This window comes from Tetrao urogallus (genome assembly GCF_951394365.1).
Source record: "Tetrao urogallus genome assembly, chromosome: 4".
Taxonomy (NCBI): Eukaryota; Metazoa; Chordata; class Aves; order Galliformes; family Phasianidae; genus Tetrao; species Tetrao urogallus.
In genome coordinates, this window is record NC_136817.1 from 50052156 (window position 1) to 50070736 (window position 18581).

At 42.5% G+C, this 18581-nt stretch overlaps 1 protein-coding gene across 1 annotated transcript in view; it reads right to left on the reverse strand.

The window, feature by feature from the left end:
* NWD2 (NACHT and WD repeat domain containing 2) overlaps positions 1-14936 on the reverse strand; it is a gene marked incomplete at both ends in the record, with an annotated part of 48606 nt that extends 33670 nt beyond the window's left edge. Inside the window, one exon of the mRNA XM_079534979.1 lies at positions 14786-14936. Coding sequence (XP_079391105.1) covers positions 14786-14936 — 151 coding nt within the window. The remainder of the gene's footprint in view (positions 1-14785) is intronic.
* Between the last annotated feature and the right edge of the window lie 3645 nt (positions 14937-18581).

Consider the following 18581-nt stretch of genomic DNA (forward strand, 5'->3'; position numbering starts at 1 on the left):
TGCTACCCAACCTCTGCCCTCACCAGCGGCTGCAATGGTGGAGTCATTCCCCAGCAATGGAAATGCTGCTTCAAAGCTGCATTCACACCATGACTTTTATTCGATCAAGACTTGACAGCTACATGAGAAGGCTGCTGAGCACCATCTCGTTTTTGTGTGTATGCATGGCATTGTTTCACCTCTGGTCACCCAGGGAAGAACTGCTCTCTCCCTGTGTACACAGAAGCAGCAGCTCTCTTGTCACTTCTGTGTGCTCCATGTCTCAGTGTGTCACTGAGAAGATCATCAGGGGTCCTGGCCTCACCTCTTTCATGGCCTGCTTCTTTGCCAGCTTTGTTTGTAGCATAATGCCCACAAATAGGTTTACTTTAATACAATTTGTGTGCATTGGTGGAAATCTAAGACCCTGAATGAGCAGTGGACAGATTAAACTAGTTTTGAGTGCATATCCATTAAGAGATCTACCTATTTGCTTCCCTTAAGTATCCTAAATGCTTATATTTGCCATGTTGATAGGATGGATTTTTGCCGTGGGAACTTTTAAATGCATTACAGTACTAAAATGCCACTATTGTATAACCTTTGTCTACTGACTGCAGTGAATATCCATGAATTATCTAAAGATACTATGCAAATAAGGTTAAAAATTATCTACCAGCAAATATAAGGAAGTGCCAAACTTCTTAATGTTAGTATGCTCTCGTCATATACAACTATTCAACTGAATTATTCCTTTTACACTGCCTTTTTTTTTTTTTTTTTTTTTTTTTTTTTTTAACTAATACTACACAATAGCACTGTGTATTACCCCTGTAACTAAAAGCTCTGAATATCAATGGTTAACAAATGTCTCTAAATATTGTGGAAACCTTGTCTCTGAAAATAATACCATAATAGTGTCATTTGCATTTCTATAGTGCCTTTCATCTGAAAATATCAGAGCACTTTGCAAACAATGAGTTTGAATCATGTAGCTGCTACAGAGGTAAAAATGACTTGAGCTTCTCAGCATCCTGACTTCCTACAAAATTAACTCTAAAAGCTGTTGGCATTTCCTTCCCTTGGGGTTTCTACACATGGATAGTATTACAATATGCATTCCAAGCTACCCAGGGCTCTTTTGAGATAGACTACGAAGGGAAACAGACTGGTCTAGGTTCTCTCTTTCAACGACCCTTTCTCAAACAGCACTGCCAACCCTCAGTTCTCTACCTTCAGGTCTTCAAAAAAGGGAAAAGAGCAACTCAGCACACTGAAGTTCTTTACTTAACCTAATAATCACAATGGACTCGAACTCTGGGTTCTGACTAGAAAAACACTACAACACTACTGCAATGTGGCACACAGCTATTTGTCTCAACACCAGGTTCCCAGTATGTGCAGAATGTGTGTGAGTGACCACGGAGGGGCCCTCAGCTCCTTCTTAGTGCTCTGGCCACCAGGCATACTGTGTAACAATGCTGGTGGCACCCCCTTCCTCAGCTGTCTTGATTCTTAAAAAATAAACAGAAATACGACAGCTGGTTGAGAATTTGATACCAAAGGAAAGGCTACCTGGCTTAAAGTATTGAAAAATAACATTAAAATATCAAGTAATACTGAAGTGTGTCTCTCAATTGCAAAGAAATGACTGGATAAGATTACAAAATTGTGATCCACATCAGAACATTTGAACAAGCACTTTTTCCTAACAAAAAATAGAACTACCTGAGACAGAATTCAAAGTGTAGGGCATAACTGGAAGCCTGGAACTCCTAGTTGCAGCAATTAGATCCTCTGTTTTAGCCCCAAATGAAACGTCTCATTTAACTGAGATGTAATTTTAAATATACTTATTTGAAGTGTTTCCTATTTTCAGTTCTGTAAGATGACAGATTAAAGACAACATATATAAGACACAGATTTCGTATTAATTTTTTAAAATAGTTTTTAATAGTTGGCCACATTTCATGGTGACATCTTACAAAACACCCAGCTTCTTGACTGTTGATGTGGACAACCACTGCCACCTATTGACTTAACAATAACACCCTCCTGTCAATTTATATATGTTAAAAAACAAGGCAATTAGTAAAAGCAAAGCAGTTGGGACTCATGTTATAATGTGGGAAATATCAGAATGGAACTGGAGTTACAGAAAGGAAAAGCTGTGTCCTAATACTAGGAGTATTCAACAAAAATACTTATTATTCACACAGGATATTTTTCCCAATTTAAAAAAAATGAGAGTTCTGATTTTTGTTTTAGGTATATTATGCCTTCACTGAAACAAATTTGGAGTCTGATCCATTGGCCAGTGAGGTTAATAGAAAGGTCTGTTATTCCTGGAGGATCTTAAAGGAAGTTCTACACTTGTGGCATGAACTGAAATCCAGCATCTGCTAATGTCTTGCTGACTCCCATGGGGTTCATACTAAACCATTCAATCCTTAAAAAAAATAGTGAATAAATACCACATACTCAAGGAATTTGATGGGTATGGTATTAGTGAGAACTCAGAAACAGAATTTTATCTTATAATGAGTCCTTATATCCAACCTCAAATAACACCCTGGGGACACAGCTGCCCTTCTGTGTTCTTCAGGAGAAAAAAGGAGGCTGCCCTGGAACTGTGCAAATGGTTCCTAGTTTGTAGATTGGGTGCCTTGCATCCCTTGGCTCTGCTGTGTGGCAAATGATGCAAACACAAATATATTTGCTCACAGATGCCAATAAACAGTGGGAGCTTCAGCGGCACTGTGGCTTGGAGGTAGAATCTCTAAGGAAGAACACACCATTCTGCTCATTGCACAAGGGGAAGAATTCGACAAAATCTAATTTTTTCATTTAATAATGCAAACTAGGAAAGCTCTTGAAAACATGACAATTCACAAGCAATTACTGTCATACAATTAAATGATATGACAGGAGAAACTGAAGACACAGCACATTTAGAGACACCAAAATTAAGTCAGAAAAATTCCTCTGCAGAACACTAAGGCTTATTACAACCAAGCACTAGAAAACAGCAAAGCCTGCAAGGGCTAGAATTTGCAACTATAATAAAAATTAATGTGAAAGAAAAACTTCTGAAATCGAAAAGAGGAACTCCAAGTGAGCTGTGTGAAATCACCGAGCAGAAAAAATGGATCAGCATAGTAACAAAAACATTGAAAAATCCTAATTCATTGTAACAGAAAAGGTGTGGAATTACCTAGAAAACAGAAAAGGAAAAAAAAAAAAAACCTGTATAATAGTGGAGACTGTTTTCAGTAGTCAAGCTGTGTGTACGGTGGAAGCTTTACAATTTCTTTTTGACATCCGTAGAGCAGAGGGAAGACAATTGGGGCAGTAACTGAAGCACATGAGGTCAGGACACAGTGGCAATCAATGCAGTGTCAGATGCCACAGACAGTCAGACGCCCACCTGAGTTGCAGCCCCAAGTGCTGGGAGCAAACAAAGCAGTGCACTGCAGGATTGGAGAATGCATGAGATAGATGGGAGCCATAAAAAAAACAAGTGAAAGCAGGAGCCTCACCTGCTTCATGGCACAGGCCAAAGCAGGCCCCTTAAACACACCTATTTTGAAGAAATTCTAATCACCGCCCTGCCTGGTTTTGCACCTTGCAGCACTGAGAAGCCATAGCTAAGCTCAGCAAACCCTGCCAGCCTTTGGTAAAGCTGCATCTTTCTTCCCTAAACTTTAATTCTTCATCCACAAAGTTCTAGATCTGGAGAAAAAGAGATATGTCTTTGATCAAAACAGAACAGCTGAAATCAGGGGTAAAAGCTGAAAAATATGATTGTATGGGCTTAAAGAGAATCAGGAGCTGATGCTTACTGCCAGGGAAGTAAGCATGCAGCAATACAACACAAGTTTCCTTTGCAACTGTTTCTTCCTTAGTTCTAACCAGGGAGGACTATTAAATAACATCTCAACACAGTAAGAGCAGCACTTGGCTGCAGCAGCAGAAGCAGTTATCAAAGAAGAAACTAAAGGATACTGCCTGCAAGGGAGAGCAGCTGCAAGAGGGCAAAAAGCCCAGAGCAATGGGACTGGCAGAGGGGGGAAGCCAGAAACCCAGCAATGCTGTGCCTGAAAAGGAGAATCTGACTGATGTCTCCTCCAGCTGGTTCTTGTGCCCATGTGTGGTGCAAGGAGTCAAGGGGGGAGGGGGGATCGGGGGTGTGTGTGGGGGGGCAAGGCCAGGTAGTTCCCCAAATGGGCTCATTCTTAGGGACTGTGTGATGCCTGAGGGGAAGCAGTGAGTGACACACACAGGAGGAGGTACTTACTGCACCTCCTTTCTGCCTTCCCAGTCATCGTGATTCATCTACGTATTATTTTTCCTGAAGATTATATAAGATAGTTGGAAGGGCCATTTAAAATAATTTTTCAAATGCATCTGTTTTTATGATCCAAATATTTTTGTGATGACTTGATTTGACCATATTTTGTTTTTGCCATGCTTTTATTAATTATTTTTATCTTGATAATCACATTAAATTGATGATATATTACGGTAACAGTAAATATGCAGTTAAAGAATCCTGAGGAGTTAGTAATTGAATATATGTCCCAATCACTTGCTGCTCTTGAGAAACACGTAATCAAAACAACTAAGTTCAGTTTCTCCTAAATCAGTACCTTTCACAAGTGCTATACAAAATAATAACAGTTGCAAAACATCCAGATCTGGCATACCAGGTTAATTACTCAGTCACTGAGCAACAGATTGCCTTCCCAACCAGTGCATTCAAGCCATGTTAACAATCCTTCCCAACACTTTGCCTCTAGTTTGAAAATAATTATATTAAGTATTATTCTTACAGAGCAGAATGTGAAAGTTCTCAAAGTGTCTTTCTCACTATGTTCCTTTTGTAGTTATGCAAGGGGATGTGAAGAAGGCATAAGGGCAATTTCATCTTAGTGCGTATGAACTGATGCATTCAATCTCTGCACTGCTATGGGGATTTTGTGCTCCCACTATGTCACTGCAGCTGGAATGTCAGCAGCATATTCTGTGCACCATATAATGCAAATTCAAGTTTTCTATTAAGCCCCTTTGTATCAAAATGATGTGAACATAATTGTTGTTTCCCATACAGAAAACAATCCCATTAACTAACAATCTGTACAGAAGCATGTAGAAAGACAAATGAAGGCACTGTAACCCAAAAGTCCTTTGAAACACTCAGGACAACTATGGCAAACAGACAAGTTTGGAAAGAAACCCAGCAGTTAACATTCAGATGCACACCAATCTATTAACACAGCATATTCTGATGGGGGAAATTTGATGGATGCTGCCCCATGAGCCACAATGACCTTTAAAGGAAGATAACAATCTTCTATGATGCTGTACTCTCAACAGCAGCATTTGGTTGAAAGGTTGAAAGGATGGGCTTGGCTTCATTTCCATTTCTAGCACTGCCAGACACTATCAGTCTTTCTTTCTCACTGTCTGTGAAGGCATTTGTCCCTTGGTTGCAGAACAGACAAAAACGTGCACAACTCTTTCTTTACCTTTTGCACATACAGATGATTAAACACAATTGAGCTCAGGTTGGGGGATCTCATCTCTTTTATTTGAAATGATTTTGAATTTGCATAATGACTATGAGAAATTAACTGTGGTATTAATACTAGAATAATACACCAGCAATGCAAGCGCTCAGTGGAATAATATTGTATTGAACATGCTTGATCACAGAAAGAATAAAACAAAACAAAACAAAAATTCAAACAGCTGGCATGTAAGGAGATTGGCTTTAGTTCTGTTTTCTAAAGAACAGAAGAATATGTGATGACCTGTGTGTCTTTTACATGTGTCTTCCATTGTCTTTTGAAATATATAACTCAATGATGGACATTAGACAGATCCAACAAAATGATACGAATCTCAAATATAATGAAGATCCTACGTGAGAGCAGATAACCAGGTGAATAAAATAAATCCTGCAAATAACTCTCCTACTTCCAAGCATAAATGAATTAATCAAAGGGAAAGCTCTAACATGAACTACTAGACACTTTATGAACACTTCTAGTGAGGGAAAATTTCATCCAAAACATGCTGTCCTTGCAGGACGTACATCCATGGTGAAAGAACCTTTACGGGAATTTACTGCTTCATTTTAGTTTAGTTTATTATCCAACTCAGTTAATTATCCAGCTTACTTAATTATCCATATTTTTATCCATATTTTGATTGGATGTACAGACCAGCTTCCTTACACGGTAAAAACCAGATTTGAGAAATGTATGAATAATGACATTCACTAGTGAAAATGAACGAAGCTCACTCTAAGCAAGGAAATGCTTGGAGAATTTTTTTATCTTTGATAGTTTTAATTGACTAATGAGCCTGTTTTGTGTCTGTACACTGCTGTAAGCACTACCAGGAGAGCTGTGCAAGCTCTGTGCAGCAGTACTCTGCATAGTTCATTTTCCTATGTATTTTCTTAACCAGTGCAGAGAGAGTGGAGCTGTCACGATAAGTCAGACCATCTTCATTGAGGAATGGCACAGGTATATCTGAGCCTGCTGCAGGCTGCAGCATAGATCCAAAGGCCACAAGAGGTCCCTTCTCTTTGATTTGCAAAACAATAAATAGCTGCTTAGCAAAAGAACCGCCTGAGGTCCCTTGGACCCGTTAGGGTACTGTGATCATATACCTGGTTTAAGTGGCATGTCATTTAATTCGACTGCATTTACTTTGTTCACCATAGATTGCTTAACTCTTTATAGTCCCATAGTGTATCTGATTTGTATTTCAGAATAAATCATCATACAGATTTTGGTGATGTCTTGTTAAGACAAATTAGGGGTCACATAAACAGAAATTCAACAGCATTGCAGAAATCTTCATCCCTTTAGTCTAATCCATTAAAAATATATTAAATAAATTAAGATCACTCCCAAACAATAATGTGTTTCAATCATTTTCTTAGCATTTACTGGTAACTGAAAAGGAATCTGTGAAGTTAAAAGAAAGCCAACACTTGCTGCTCACAGATCTCAGTGTCTGAGCTATTGAAAATATTATAAGGTGGAAAATGAAGAAAAATAGGTGTTTTCTTGAAAAAAAAAAAAAAAATTAGTCTAGCCTGAACAGTATAGGCCATTCCATAGGAATATAGCCACCATGATTATTAAGCAAGAACATGTTTATCCACTGTTTTCTAGAATTCTTGAGACTTTTGTGAAAATGTAGTAGATAAGAAAACAAAAAGATGAAGTCCTTCAGTCTAAGGAAAGCACTTATAAAGCATTCCCTTATTTATCTCTTAGTATGGCTGTTCTCATAATCCCATGGAAATAAGAACATTCAAATAACTCAGTCTTCACAATTTATCTTGTTTTCCATATAAAGATAGACTACAGTGGACGGTGTCCAGCGATGCTTTTGGAGAAAAGTACTCTGATGGGGAGATTTGCTTTTAGGTGTGCCTGTTCCACTGATATTTCCACTTTGATTTTTTTAGATCTTTTTGGCTGAATATTGAATATGCGGTCATGTTCATACAAAATTCCCACTGACATGAGTAGAATTAGGCATTTCTGTGAGCAATTCTCTGTTTCAAAACTTTCCATCTTTCAGAAGTTGTTGCAAACACCAAGACCAGTGACTGATTAGTGAAGCAATTAGACAAATTCCTGGAAGCAAAGGATCTCACAGATTGTTGAGCACAAAGATGTAACATTTGTCGTTTTGTCCTTGTTGTGATCTCATTTTCTTTTGTTGCACATCTGAAACTGTCAGGAAGAATACTGGACTCCTTTGGGCTAACTCACGATGTCAGGTCTTACTGCACTTGCCTCTTGTTTATGTTAGAGTAGCTCAAGTGCATAACTCTACAAATGTGCACAACCCCTCTCATCTAAAAGTATTAAATCCTCATGGTTATTTGACGGCTCTCAATCTTAAAAGTAATTTTAATCTAATAAAATTCAGTCAGTGAGATCAGCCAGACAGTGTCAGGGCTTCTGTTATAAAGTGCCTATGTTGCATGGTCCGGCATCAATCTTGTACAAGACAAATAAGCAATACTTACTAACAGATAACAAATATTGAAACCACTATACTAAAAAGAGTTTTTGGAGGGTTTGTGTAAGCCATTTATTTTGCCATTGATTTTTAAATTTGTGCTTCCATGTGACTCTGAATTTCAATTCTGTATTTTCATAAAGCTCACGCTGCAGCTTCTAGGAAATGAAAGTGCTTTCTAATGACACAACCACACCGAAGGGTCCAGCCTTCAATGCCTGGCCAGTAGGGAGCACTGCAGTGGGGATCTACAACTGGGAGTCATCCGTTGTCATTTCAGCTTAATGTTTTGTAAAGCATCACTCATTATAATCTCTATATAATAATTTTACAAATAACATGGCTCTGCAATGGCCATGTGTCTCAATTCCTGGTTCAGTAAAGGTAACAGAGAACTGGAGGAGAAAGCTGGAGATTCACATTGCATAGGTGAGCTCATGAAGGTACCCGACTGCTCATACAGTGAGATTTAAGAAACATTTTGACTGTTAACCATACCACAGGTACATATCATTATATTGAACACTGCAGCACTGCACTACCTCAAGCAAACACTAGGAGCAGGTTGTACAACCCCATTTTCCAGATCCTGGCAACTTGAAATCTCGTCTCTTCAGCTATTTAATCAGTCCCAGTGGCTGATACATAGCAACAGCGTGGCTCTAGATTAAGTCAGTGTGGAAATCCTCCCATGTCCTAGTCTTTCCTGCTTGATAGATCTAGTCTGCAAAGACAACTTTTTCTCAAGATCTGGATCTCAAAAAGAATGACTGCAGTTGGTCAAGCACATCTGTGCAGTTGTGTCTTACTTCTGGAAATGGACCTTAGGAGATGGATGCTCATAGAGGAATTTCAAGAGCACGTCGAAGATAGATGTGTCTGGGGCAATGAGATATCCTGAGAGACCATGCAGTACATCTCAGTGCTCAGACAGCAGCACGTGCAGAAACCCAGCAGGCGCTCAGGGTCCCCCCATGTCAACTTGCCAAACTCCCCCAGCTAGTGGCATGTTAGCCCTACTCCTCTCTTTTGGCTAAAAGTTTTGGAAGTAAGAGCTTTTATTTGGGGTTTCTAATCTATCAGTTTTTTATCCTTCTTTACTTAAAACTTCAGAAAGGGAATAAAGCAGCTGCCCTGAAATATGCTGCCTATATTTAAAGCCACCAGATTTTTCTGTACTCCTTACGCGTGTCTATCTGTGACTGTATCTACCACCTTCAGTATAGTAAACTCTTAAATTACAGGTAGCTAAATATTATTAATGTATTATCACAGAATCACAAAATCATAGAACTGTATGTGTTGGAATGGAACTCTAGAGATCATTGAGTCCAACCCCCTTGCAAAGCAGGCCCCCTACAGCAAGGTGCACAGGTAGGTGTCCATGCAGGTCTTTAGTATCTCCGGAGAAAGAGAATCTACAATCCCCCCTGTTCCAGTGCTGTGTCACCGTTATCATGAAGAAGGTCCTTTGCATACTGGTGTGGAACTTCCTATGCCACAGCTTTGGGTGTGGTCTTTGGAACATACATACTCAGTTCTCACAAGAAGTTCTAGCAGCAAACTTGAAAACTATCTATACTACTTAGAAGGAAAATGACTGGGTTTCTCATAATGTTACTTATTTCTAAAGATGAAAAAAAAAAAAGCCAACAAACTAAATAGCTTGCTGTTTTTCTAAAAGAAAATCAACAAAGCAACAAAAGAAAAAATGCAGAACAATTCCTTTGATCTCAGTTTTGCTCTCCAAATGCGTATCTTACCTGGTGAGCATGTGAATGAACATTTTTGTGTGTGAATTAAGCAAAAGTTCTCAGTGTTTTGTCTTGCACATTTGGTATATTTGGAGCAAATCCTCAGCCCACTGCTCGAGCTACATAAGCCAGTAACTCACAAAAAGAACAGGGGGATATGAAAAACAGTTCTTTTCATACAGTTTATCAAGTTTAACTAACCAGCAGAAACTTGAATCCAACTCAGTCTCCATCCTAGCCCCAAACGGCTGTTTCCTCTAACATGAACAAAAGCTTGAGGATCTGCTGAGCAAAAATTGTCTACTTCTGACCTACCTTCACCACCAATTAAAATAAAATAAAATAAAATAAAATAAAATAAAATAAAATAAAATAAAATGAATTACAGTCCTACATCCTTAGGCAGTCAGATCACACTTTCTGTTCAACTATGCTTACAACAAAGGTGGTTCTGTGGCACAGGAAGAAAGAAAAGTTGGCAGAGGCTGAAACACTGAAAATAGCAAGCTTTGTTCCAAGCTTGATGGACTGTAGGCATCTCTGACCTTTGGGCCACTTGAAGTAAAACACCAAATCAAGGACCCCGCCAAGACCAGATGCTTGAACCATGCTGAGTTACTCAACTTTGTTTCTAACTTTTGAAGGCTTTTTTCCTCAAGTATAGCTTGGTTTATAGCTCTCAAGCACCACAGTGATATGTGTCACGTAAATCCGTAAATAGGTACAAAGTTAGGTAACCAGAACTAACACTTAGCATGAAAAAAGTCCTGGAGTTATTTGTCTCCACATCTCCGCAACACCTCCCTTGCAATTTTATACACTTGAACATCTGTGTTTTTCTTTAGCTCAGGCTTAAATTCCACCCAGATTATATAAAATTGTCATTATAAAAAGACCTTCGTGCAACAAATCCAAGGAGGGATGCCATATGATATTTTTGGGCTGGACAAAATGGACCGTCATTAGTGAAGTATTATTCTGACTTTTGAGTGTTAACATTAACATTGACTGAGTTATATTTTTCTTAAGCAAAACAAGATTTGAGGTAAAAATAGTATCATATACTTGGAATATGTAAAGAATCAAAGTTATACCTTTTTCTTATCACATATGGCAATTAGATTGCAACTAAAGCAATCACAGTTCTTAATCTGTTATGAGTTAAGCAACCTCATGTTCAGTAGCAGTGAATACAATGCAAACAATATTTTAGATTTTCTTTCATATGTACATCAACATACAGAAATACACGGAATTCCTCCAAAGCAGCCTATAGCAATAAGTTCAAAAAATAATATAAATAAAAATTGCTAAGACTCATTTCTGCAATCCTTAATTACAGAAATAATCCTTGTCTAATCAAACTAACTGTGGGTGAGAATTTTGCCTTGTGTGTCACAAGAAAGTATGTAAAGTGAGCACAAAACATTCGTGTCTTTTCCAATGGAGTGTTTTTCATATTAATGCAATGTTCTGGACTAAGTATGTCAACGGAAAATAAGCTAAGATGAACCACTGTGTAATAACTCAAGAAAACTCAAACTCACTCCACAGTATAACATGAGGAAACATCGCTACAGAGGATCCTCTAAGTCTACCTTTTATTAGAACAAGATCTTAATTTTAAATTCCTACACGTATACATAGGATTTGATAGTTAAGATTATTAATCATGCCAAAACTATTATTAGCTTTTTAATAAGTAGTTGGATTTCAGTGGCCTTGTGAAAGATTATAACAAATGACCATCCAAAACAAAAAAGTATACAGTAAATTATTACTTGTTAATGGGGATTCTGTTTTTGAGAGAAAGCAACAAAGATTAGTAGGCATTTGAATTACCAAAGCCTGTACACAAGTAAGTAAGTAGGTAAAAATTCAAAGTGAGTGATTTCTTGGATCCTGGGCTACTTTCAGAGTCCAAAAGAGCTGGAGCAATTTACTATTATCCTTCCAACTTTATAATTAGTTTTAATATTCAAAACTTTAAATGGTCATTGGAAGAATAGAGCTATGAAATGCACATCCTTTCTGTACTAAAAAGGGCTTTTAAAACAAAGTTTTTTTCATGATTTCTGCACAGTTGCTTCTGTTGATATAGCAGAAATGTTTTGAAATAGCAGAAAAAAAGAAATACTATGCTGGAACTTAGGAACTAGTCAGAGGTGCTGCACAGACAAGAATCAGCTGAGATGATGGCTGCAGAAGCAAGAATCCCTGCCCTGTGAAGTGCTGGATGCTGGTTCAGCCTAATTCCTTCAGGTCAGAGTGGCTCACACCCTCTGTCAGGACATACTCAGATGCTATGTGAAGTATGATCAGTCAGTCTTCAGTGGAACAGCCGAACAGCCTGTGTGTAGGAGCTGGCTTTGCACACATCCCTCTTCAGCGCCTTCATTTGTCCCTGCTGCATGACATGAAAAGCACCTTCTTAATCATTTTCCAAATCCCTTACTCCAGTTAAGCAATTATTTTCAGCCAGGACTTTTATCACATTGTATCACCACATAATTTGCTGAACGAAATAGCAAACTTTGCAACTCAAATAATTTTCTGCTTAAAGTAATGACAAGAGGCACTGGAATGATCCAAGTCCATGCAGTGTTGATGTCACTGCTCAGTATAGTGGGCTGTATGGAATTTTGTACCTGTCATATGCTTGTACATAAACTTTGTTTTATTGGCAGGGATCTATACAGGCACTACTGAGTCACAAACTGATGTTAGCTGATTGCTATTGCAGTCCACAGATTCCTGCAGAAAACAGCAGAAGCAGTTCTTAGAATCAGGCGAAAGTAACTTGCCTCCCTTATCACATGGAAGCAAGCAAAATTCCCTGAGACGAGTGATGAATGTTTGAAGGAAAAATCTGCAACCTCTCTTAGCCAAAATATGCATTTAAAATATGCCTGGTTGCTTGGATCTGCAACAAGAAACAAGACATATTTATGTTCAAATAATAAAGGAGCTTTAATGTTTCTAAAGATGCCTTCATCTTCATTGATTAATTAACACCAACCTGATGATGTTAATTGATAGATGAAAACACTGCTAGAGGAAAAAGCAGTTTCACTTATCTACAAAATTAAATCCAGAAAGCAAGTGACTGTAAAACGACACAGTTCTGTTCCTGTTACTCATGCTCACTGTTGCTGTGTAAGTGTTCTTTTTAGGGATTTCTGTTCAGGAAATTTTACAAATAACCATTTTTCCTATCTATGTAATACACATAAATTTAATTCCTAATACAGCATGCCCCTAAAAAAAAAAAAAAGACATAACATCAAGCCCTGATTTTCCCCACTTTCCATGTAGCAAATTGCTGCAATTCAAGAGGACTATGCTAAGTCTGTTCCTGTGAGGTTGCAATGAGGAGTTTCCCTGAGAGCTGCAGCAGCAACAATCCCCAGGTCCTTGCTAAGCAATGGCCAGAGGAGGGGAGAAGTCTGGGGGGCTGCAGGACAGCCAGGCAGGCCCTGGGTATGCAGACAGCACTGCAGCCGAGGCTGAAACACACTGAATGCTTTGCTCAGTAGGAAGGGTTTCACCTTTTTTATTTTCCCCAGAACATTTGCATTTTGACTTTTTATTTATTTATTTATTTGTTTGTTTTGCAAATAGCACTTTTATTTCTAAGGACTTTAATAGATGATATCTAACTCCATTAAATACATTTTCTTGTTTATCAGTAGCCTTTTCGTAAGGTGACATACAGTGAGCTATGCAGTGTCAGTGCTACCATTGAGAGCCACGGCTGCTCCTGGTGACTGGGATCCTCTGAATGCTCACTTGCTCACCAAAAGCAGTAAGTACTGAAATTCTTGTCATTTCTGAAAGCAGGAGCAAAGATGCAGATAATGTTTTGTCAGTGAGAAATGATGATCGCTGTGGCCACGCCATCCTACAAGGAAGCCAGCACAATTTTAAGGCAACCGAGTTGTATCTTTCCTCTTATAGTTTTGTGAAGGTTGAAATTTTGGAATAACAATGCAAGAGTAAAATCCCGCAGATGTATGGCTTACATCTCTCACTTTCAGCATGAGTTTAGTGGTTGTTTTTTTTTTTTTTTTTTTTTTTAGCTGAACAACCACATAGCCAGCACAACCACATAGCCAGCACAAGCTGCCCTACTGGTAAATGCCACTCACGTCAAACACGGAGGCATCGGTGCTCCCACAGTGGAGGCAATGCTGGCAGAAAGCCATTCCCGATGAGTAACAAATCTACAGATTCATGCTAGTTTTCTTTCATAGCCAACTAAGCATCTTTCTGATTATCACTAACTGTATCTTTGCTTAGCTTGCACCAACAAGCATCCCGGTGCCATTTGTAAGGAATGGGGTTGCGGGAGCTGGGCACGGGGTAATCCCGGCAGCATTTTCCCCGGTAACGGCTTGTGGGCACCGCTGCCTGCATCAGCCAGCTGTTGGTGCCATGGCAATCGCACTTCGGAACCCGAACGGTTCTGCCTTTGCCGGCACGGCTTGCGGCTCTGGGATGCCTGCCTAGAGACAGCGCTGTTGGGTTTGGGAGGCGGTGGGGTGACAGAGCCGTGTGCGCTGTGGGCTCGTTTGCACAGTTGGGAAACATCGAAGGTGTGAACATTTCAGTTAATACTTCCTTGCATCGTGTGAGAATACGCTTCAAAACTTCTGTCTTGCAAGTGGGAACGGCACTCCCGACACACGCAAATCCCTCGCACGAAAGGGTAATTTTAACAAGGGCTTTGAAGCGGCAGGTCGGCTAACTCATTCTGATACGGAGCGTGCGAGTGCGACGGCATTACACTAAAACCGCACAGTTGAGCTCACGAGCGCGGCCCGGCCGGGCGCACACCACCGCGGCGCTCGCTTTAAGCCGCGGACTTCGGGACCGCGCGATCCGCCGGAGCCCCGAGCACCGTCCCGCCCTCCCCGGCAGCTGGAGGGCACTACCCGCCGCCCCCCGCCCGAAGCCGGCCCCGGGCGGCAGGGGGAGCCGCGGCGGGGCCCGGCCGTTACCTTCGGGGTTGGCGCTGATGAAGACGCGGACGCTCCGGCCGCCGGGCACCAGGTGGGCGGGCAGTGCCGCCAGGTTGCCGGCGAAGGCCGCCCTGCGCAGCGCCGCGTCCCGCGGGCACGCCGCCCTGCCGCCCGCCCCGGCCGCCCACATGGCGCCGCCGCCCAACGGGCCCCGGCTCAGGGCAGCCCCCGGGCCGCGCCGCGGAGCTGCGGCTCGCCGGCAGCGCCCATGCGGCTCCTTCGAGCGCCGCCGGGGCCGGAGGCGGGGGAAGAAAGTTTGCGGCGGCGACGTGACCCGGCCCCTCGGGGTCTTCTCGGTGCCCAAAGCAGGGACGTCTGCGGGCGGACTGCCGGCGCCTCTCCTCCGCCGAGCGCTTCACGACCCAGGCGTCGGGTTCTTATAGAAGAGCCGGCGCATCCTTCCGGCACGGAAGAGTTCAGAGCGCTGTTTGTGTCTTCTATAGTCGCTCGCACGGAAGCCCCGGCTGCTCAGGTACAAAAGAGAGACGCTCGCGCGGCTTGTTTCTTTCTTTCCCGTGCTTTAATCAGTTATTTATTTGGCGGCATCAATGCGGAGCCCCGGCCCGAGGCAGGAAAGAGGGCGGCGCGGAGCGGCGGCGGGCGGTCCCCGCGCAGCTTCGGTCCAGGCGTCCCGCGGGCTGCGGCAGCTCCCCCGGAGCCACCCAGGGCTGGGCTGGGCGGGGGCGGCCGCGGGGCTCTGAAACCGCCCCGGGAGGGGCGGGCGGTGAGGGGAGGGGCTGGGCGTAATGCATGTTGAGCAGCATACGGTGTGCCCGACCGAGCGCTGGGTTGGGAGTGGAGCTTTCCCTCCCCGTCCTTCATTGCCGCACGGACATCCCCGCGGCCGGCCTGGCTCCCCTTGGCCCTGACTGCTTAAAGGCATGCAGGGGAGTTCGCTTGTGGGTTCCGTGCGCATTTGCACGCGAGTAAGAGGGGAAATTTTTGGCTGCTGTTTGCTTGCCGTTTTTTCAGTAGTTCAGCACTCTATAAATTTTGGGGCGCTTTTAACTAAATGTAGCAGACTACGTTCCCGTAAGCTCTGCGAGCTTAGCTTGGCAGGGAGGGGGCCTCTGTGCAAAGGAGGGAAGTGTCTGTGTATTACAGCCAGCAGCACTGAGATTGGGCAGAGTATCACAGGAACCATCTCTGTGCCCAGCGCTGGAAAATTCCCCTTTCTATCAAAGTGGCATTCCTGAGAGATTTAGTAGTGCTTGATAAGGAGCCTTCCCTGGTGAGCATGCATGTTTCTCTTCTCTGTGGGTTGCCTGGTGCTCCATATGAGTCAGGCCAGGTTAACAAACTGGACAGTCATGAGATGCAAGACCCTGGAAGATGAGACTCTGCGTGCCATTGCCTGCACAACTGTTGGTGTTACAGTCACCTTGCAGTGTTGTGCTGATGTGCTTAGATACGCCCTGTGCCACTGGAAGGGATTTCTCTGACAAGTTGAAAACTTGAGTTTTCATCTTATGGATTCTTTTGGAGTCCTGTCTTTGGCAGCACTGCCAGCAGCATGGGCTCTTATCTGAATGCTCTGGGATGAAATGAGATTGGGACCATCACTTCCTGCTGCTATTCGCCACTGTGGTGTGCAGCTCCAGCAGCAGGACCTCCGTGCTGCACAGGGCCCTGCAGCTCACAGCCTCACCATGCAGCTCAGCACCTGCGCTGATCTGTGTTGCCACTCTGGGCTGCAGTTGGCAGTGCCTTCATGCATGACTCAGCTGCAGCAGCCGACGCTGTGCTGTGGAGGCTGAGGCCAATGGTGCCCCAAAGCAATAGCCTCAGTGGCTGCGGGCTGCCTGCACTGGGGTCAGCACCCTGAGCCTGGCACCTGGATGTGTGCAGTGCTGGGGATGGATGCCACAGGGCTGAGGCAGAGAGGACACTGAATGGCTGCTGAGAAATGGATGCATCACTTTCCCTGGGATGTGGAAAAGTGTTCAGTGCATCAGCACGGGGATAACTCAGCAGGGAGATTAGTTGGTGGCTTTACTTGAGTATTAACATTTAATTTCTTTAATTCAATAGAAAGAACATAAAAAGATGTCACATACAATCACATACAAATCACAAAGAGGGTGCTACTGTGTTTGCTATAGGAGCAAAAATCATCAAAAATACTTTACTAAATTTCATATTGAATAACAGATTTTGTAGATTTTGTCTCTCAGCAAAATATTCCTCTGTACAAGCCAGATTTTGGCATCAGTGTTTGTGTTGGAGTCCCAGAGTGACTGTGGGATGTTTCAAGCTCAAAGAGGGTAGATTTAGGTTAGATATAAGGAAAAAAAATCTTTTGAAGTGAGGGTGTGAGGCGCTGGGACAGGTTACCCAGAGATGTGGTTGATGTCCCATCTCTGGAGACTTTGAAGGCAAGGGTGGATCAGACCCTGGGCAACCCTGATTTACCTGTGGTTTCTCTGTTCATTGCAGGGGAGTTGAACTAATGGCCTTCAGAGGCCCCTTCCAACTCTAAGGATTCTATGACTTTATGTTTCTATGTTGCCCAAGTATGGGTACACATCAGGATTGCAAAGCACTGCCTGGAGGTGTGATCCCCAAGCCCCTGCAGTGACCTTACAGGACAGGTGCCTCTGCTGTTAATAGGACTAACGGAGGGTGAAGCGCTGTGCTGAATGCAGTAGAACAGATGTGTAATCCTGAAGGTGCCCTTGTATAAACATCTCTGAGTAGAGGCTTGGTCCTGAAACAATGTAGGTCACAAAGTAGCCAGAAAATCTCTACTATGTTACATCATAATTTCTTGCTTACCATTCTGGCCTCATTTACTCCAAGTTCAAATACTAAGTACAGAATGCCCCCCTTGGTGAAGCGCCTGAGAATAATCAAGCTATGGTTTGTTGATGGCCTGATCCTCCAGTAATTCCCACCAAACCTTTCTTCTTGAGATGTCCCATTGCCATCAGTGTGACACTGGGGGTGCAAATACAGCTTGGCCCCAGCTTATGAAGATCTATACAAATGTGCAGAGTTGTTAGGCTTGACCCCACATCTGTTACAGAGTCACTAAGCTTGGAAATGACCTCTAAGATCACCAAATCCAACCACCAGCCCATCCCCACCAACCCATGTCCATCAGTGCCACATCTATGTGTTTTTTGAACACCTCCATGGACGGTGACTCCACTATCTCACTGGGCAGCCTGTTCCAATGCCTCTCTCTTTCAGAGAAGTTTTTCCTAATATTCAACCCCCAAATGAATAAAGGCTTGCTGTTTAGAATGGGCTTTCTGAGGCAGTGTGCTGTTCTGAGATTAGTTTCAGATGGAAACGAACCCCATGGTCAGCCCCAGTAGTCAACATAGGTGGGAGGCAACCAGGGTGATAGACTATAGGCAATGCTGTGTGTCTCCACAGTGTGGTTCTGCAAGGTTGTTCTGTCTGCAATCTAAATTTATGTTTTTGTGCATATGTGCCTCGGTACAGACTGTGAGGTGTTGAACAGTGCTCAACAGTGATATAGTTCCATGGGAATTAGTGGAGCTCAGCAGTTCTGAAGTGAAGCAGCAAACACTTTGGGAGGCCCCATATTGTGTGTGTAATAGGGTCACAATATCTGAGGGTTTATGCTATCTTCCAAGTGTCCTTGTTATCTTAGGTCCATTGAGTTGTGTCCTAAAAAGCTAAAACTCCCATTGGTTCTCCTTAGGTATCACAGCCTGCTTTTGCCAGAGGCAACATGTCCCTGCTGTCCTCTCCCAAGAGCATCACTTATTTGCAGGCTGAAGGTTCAGACTGAGTCAGCAAGCTG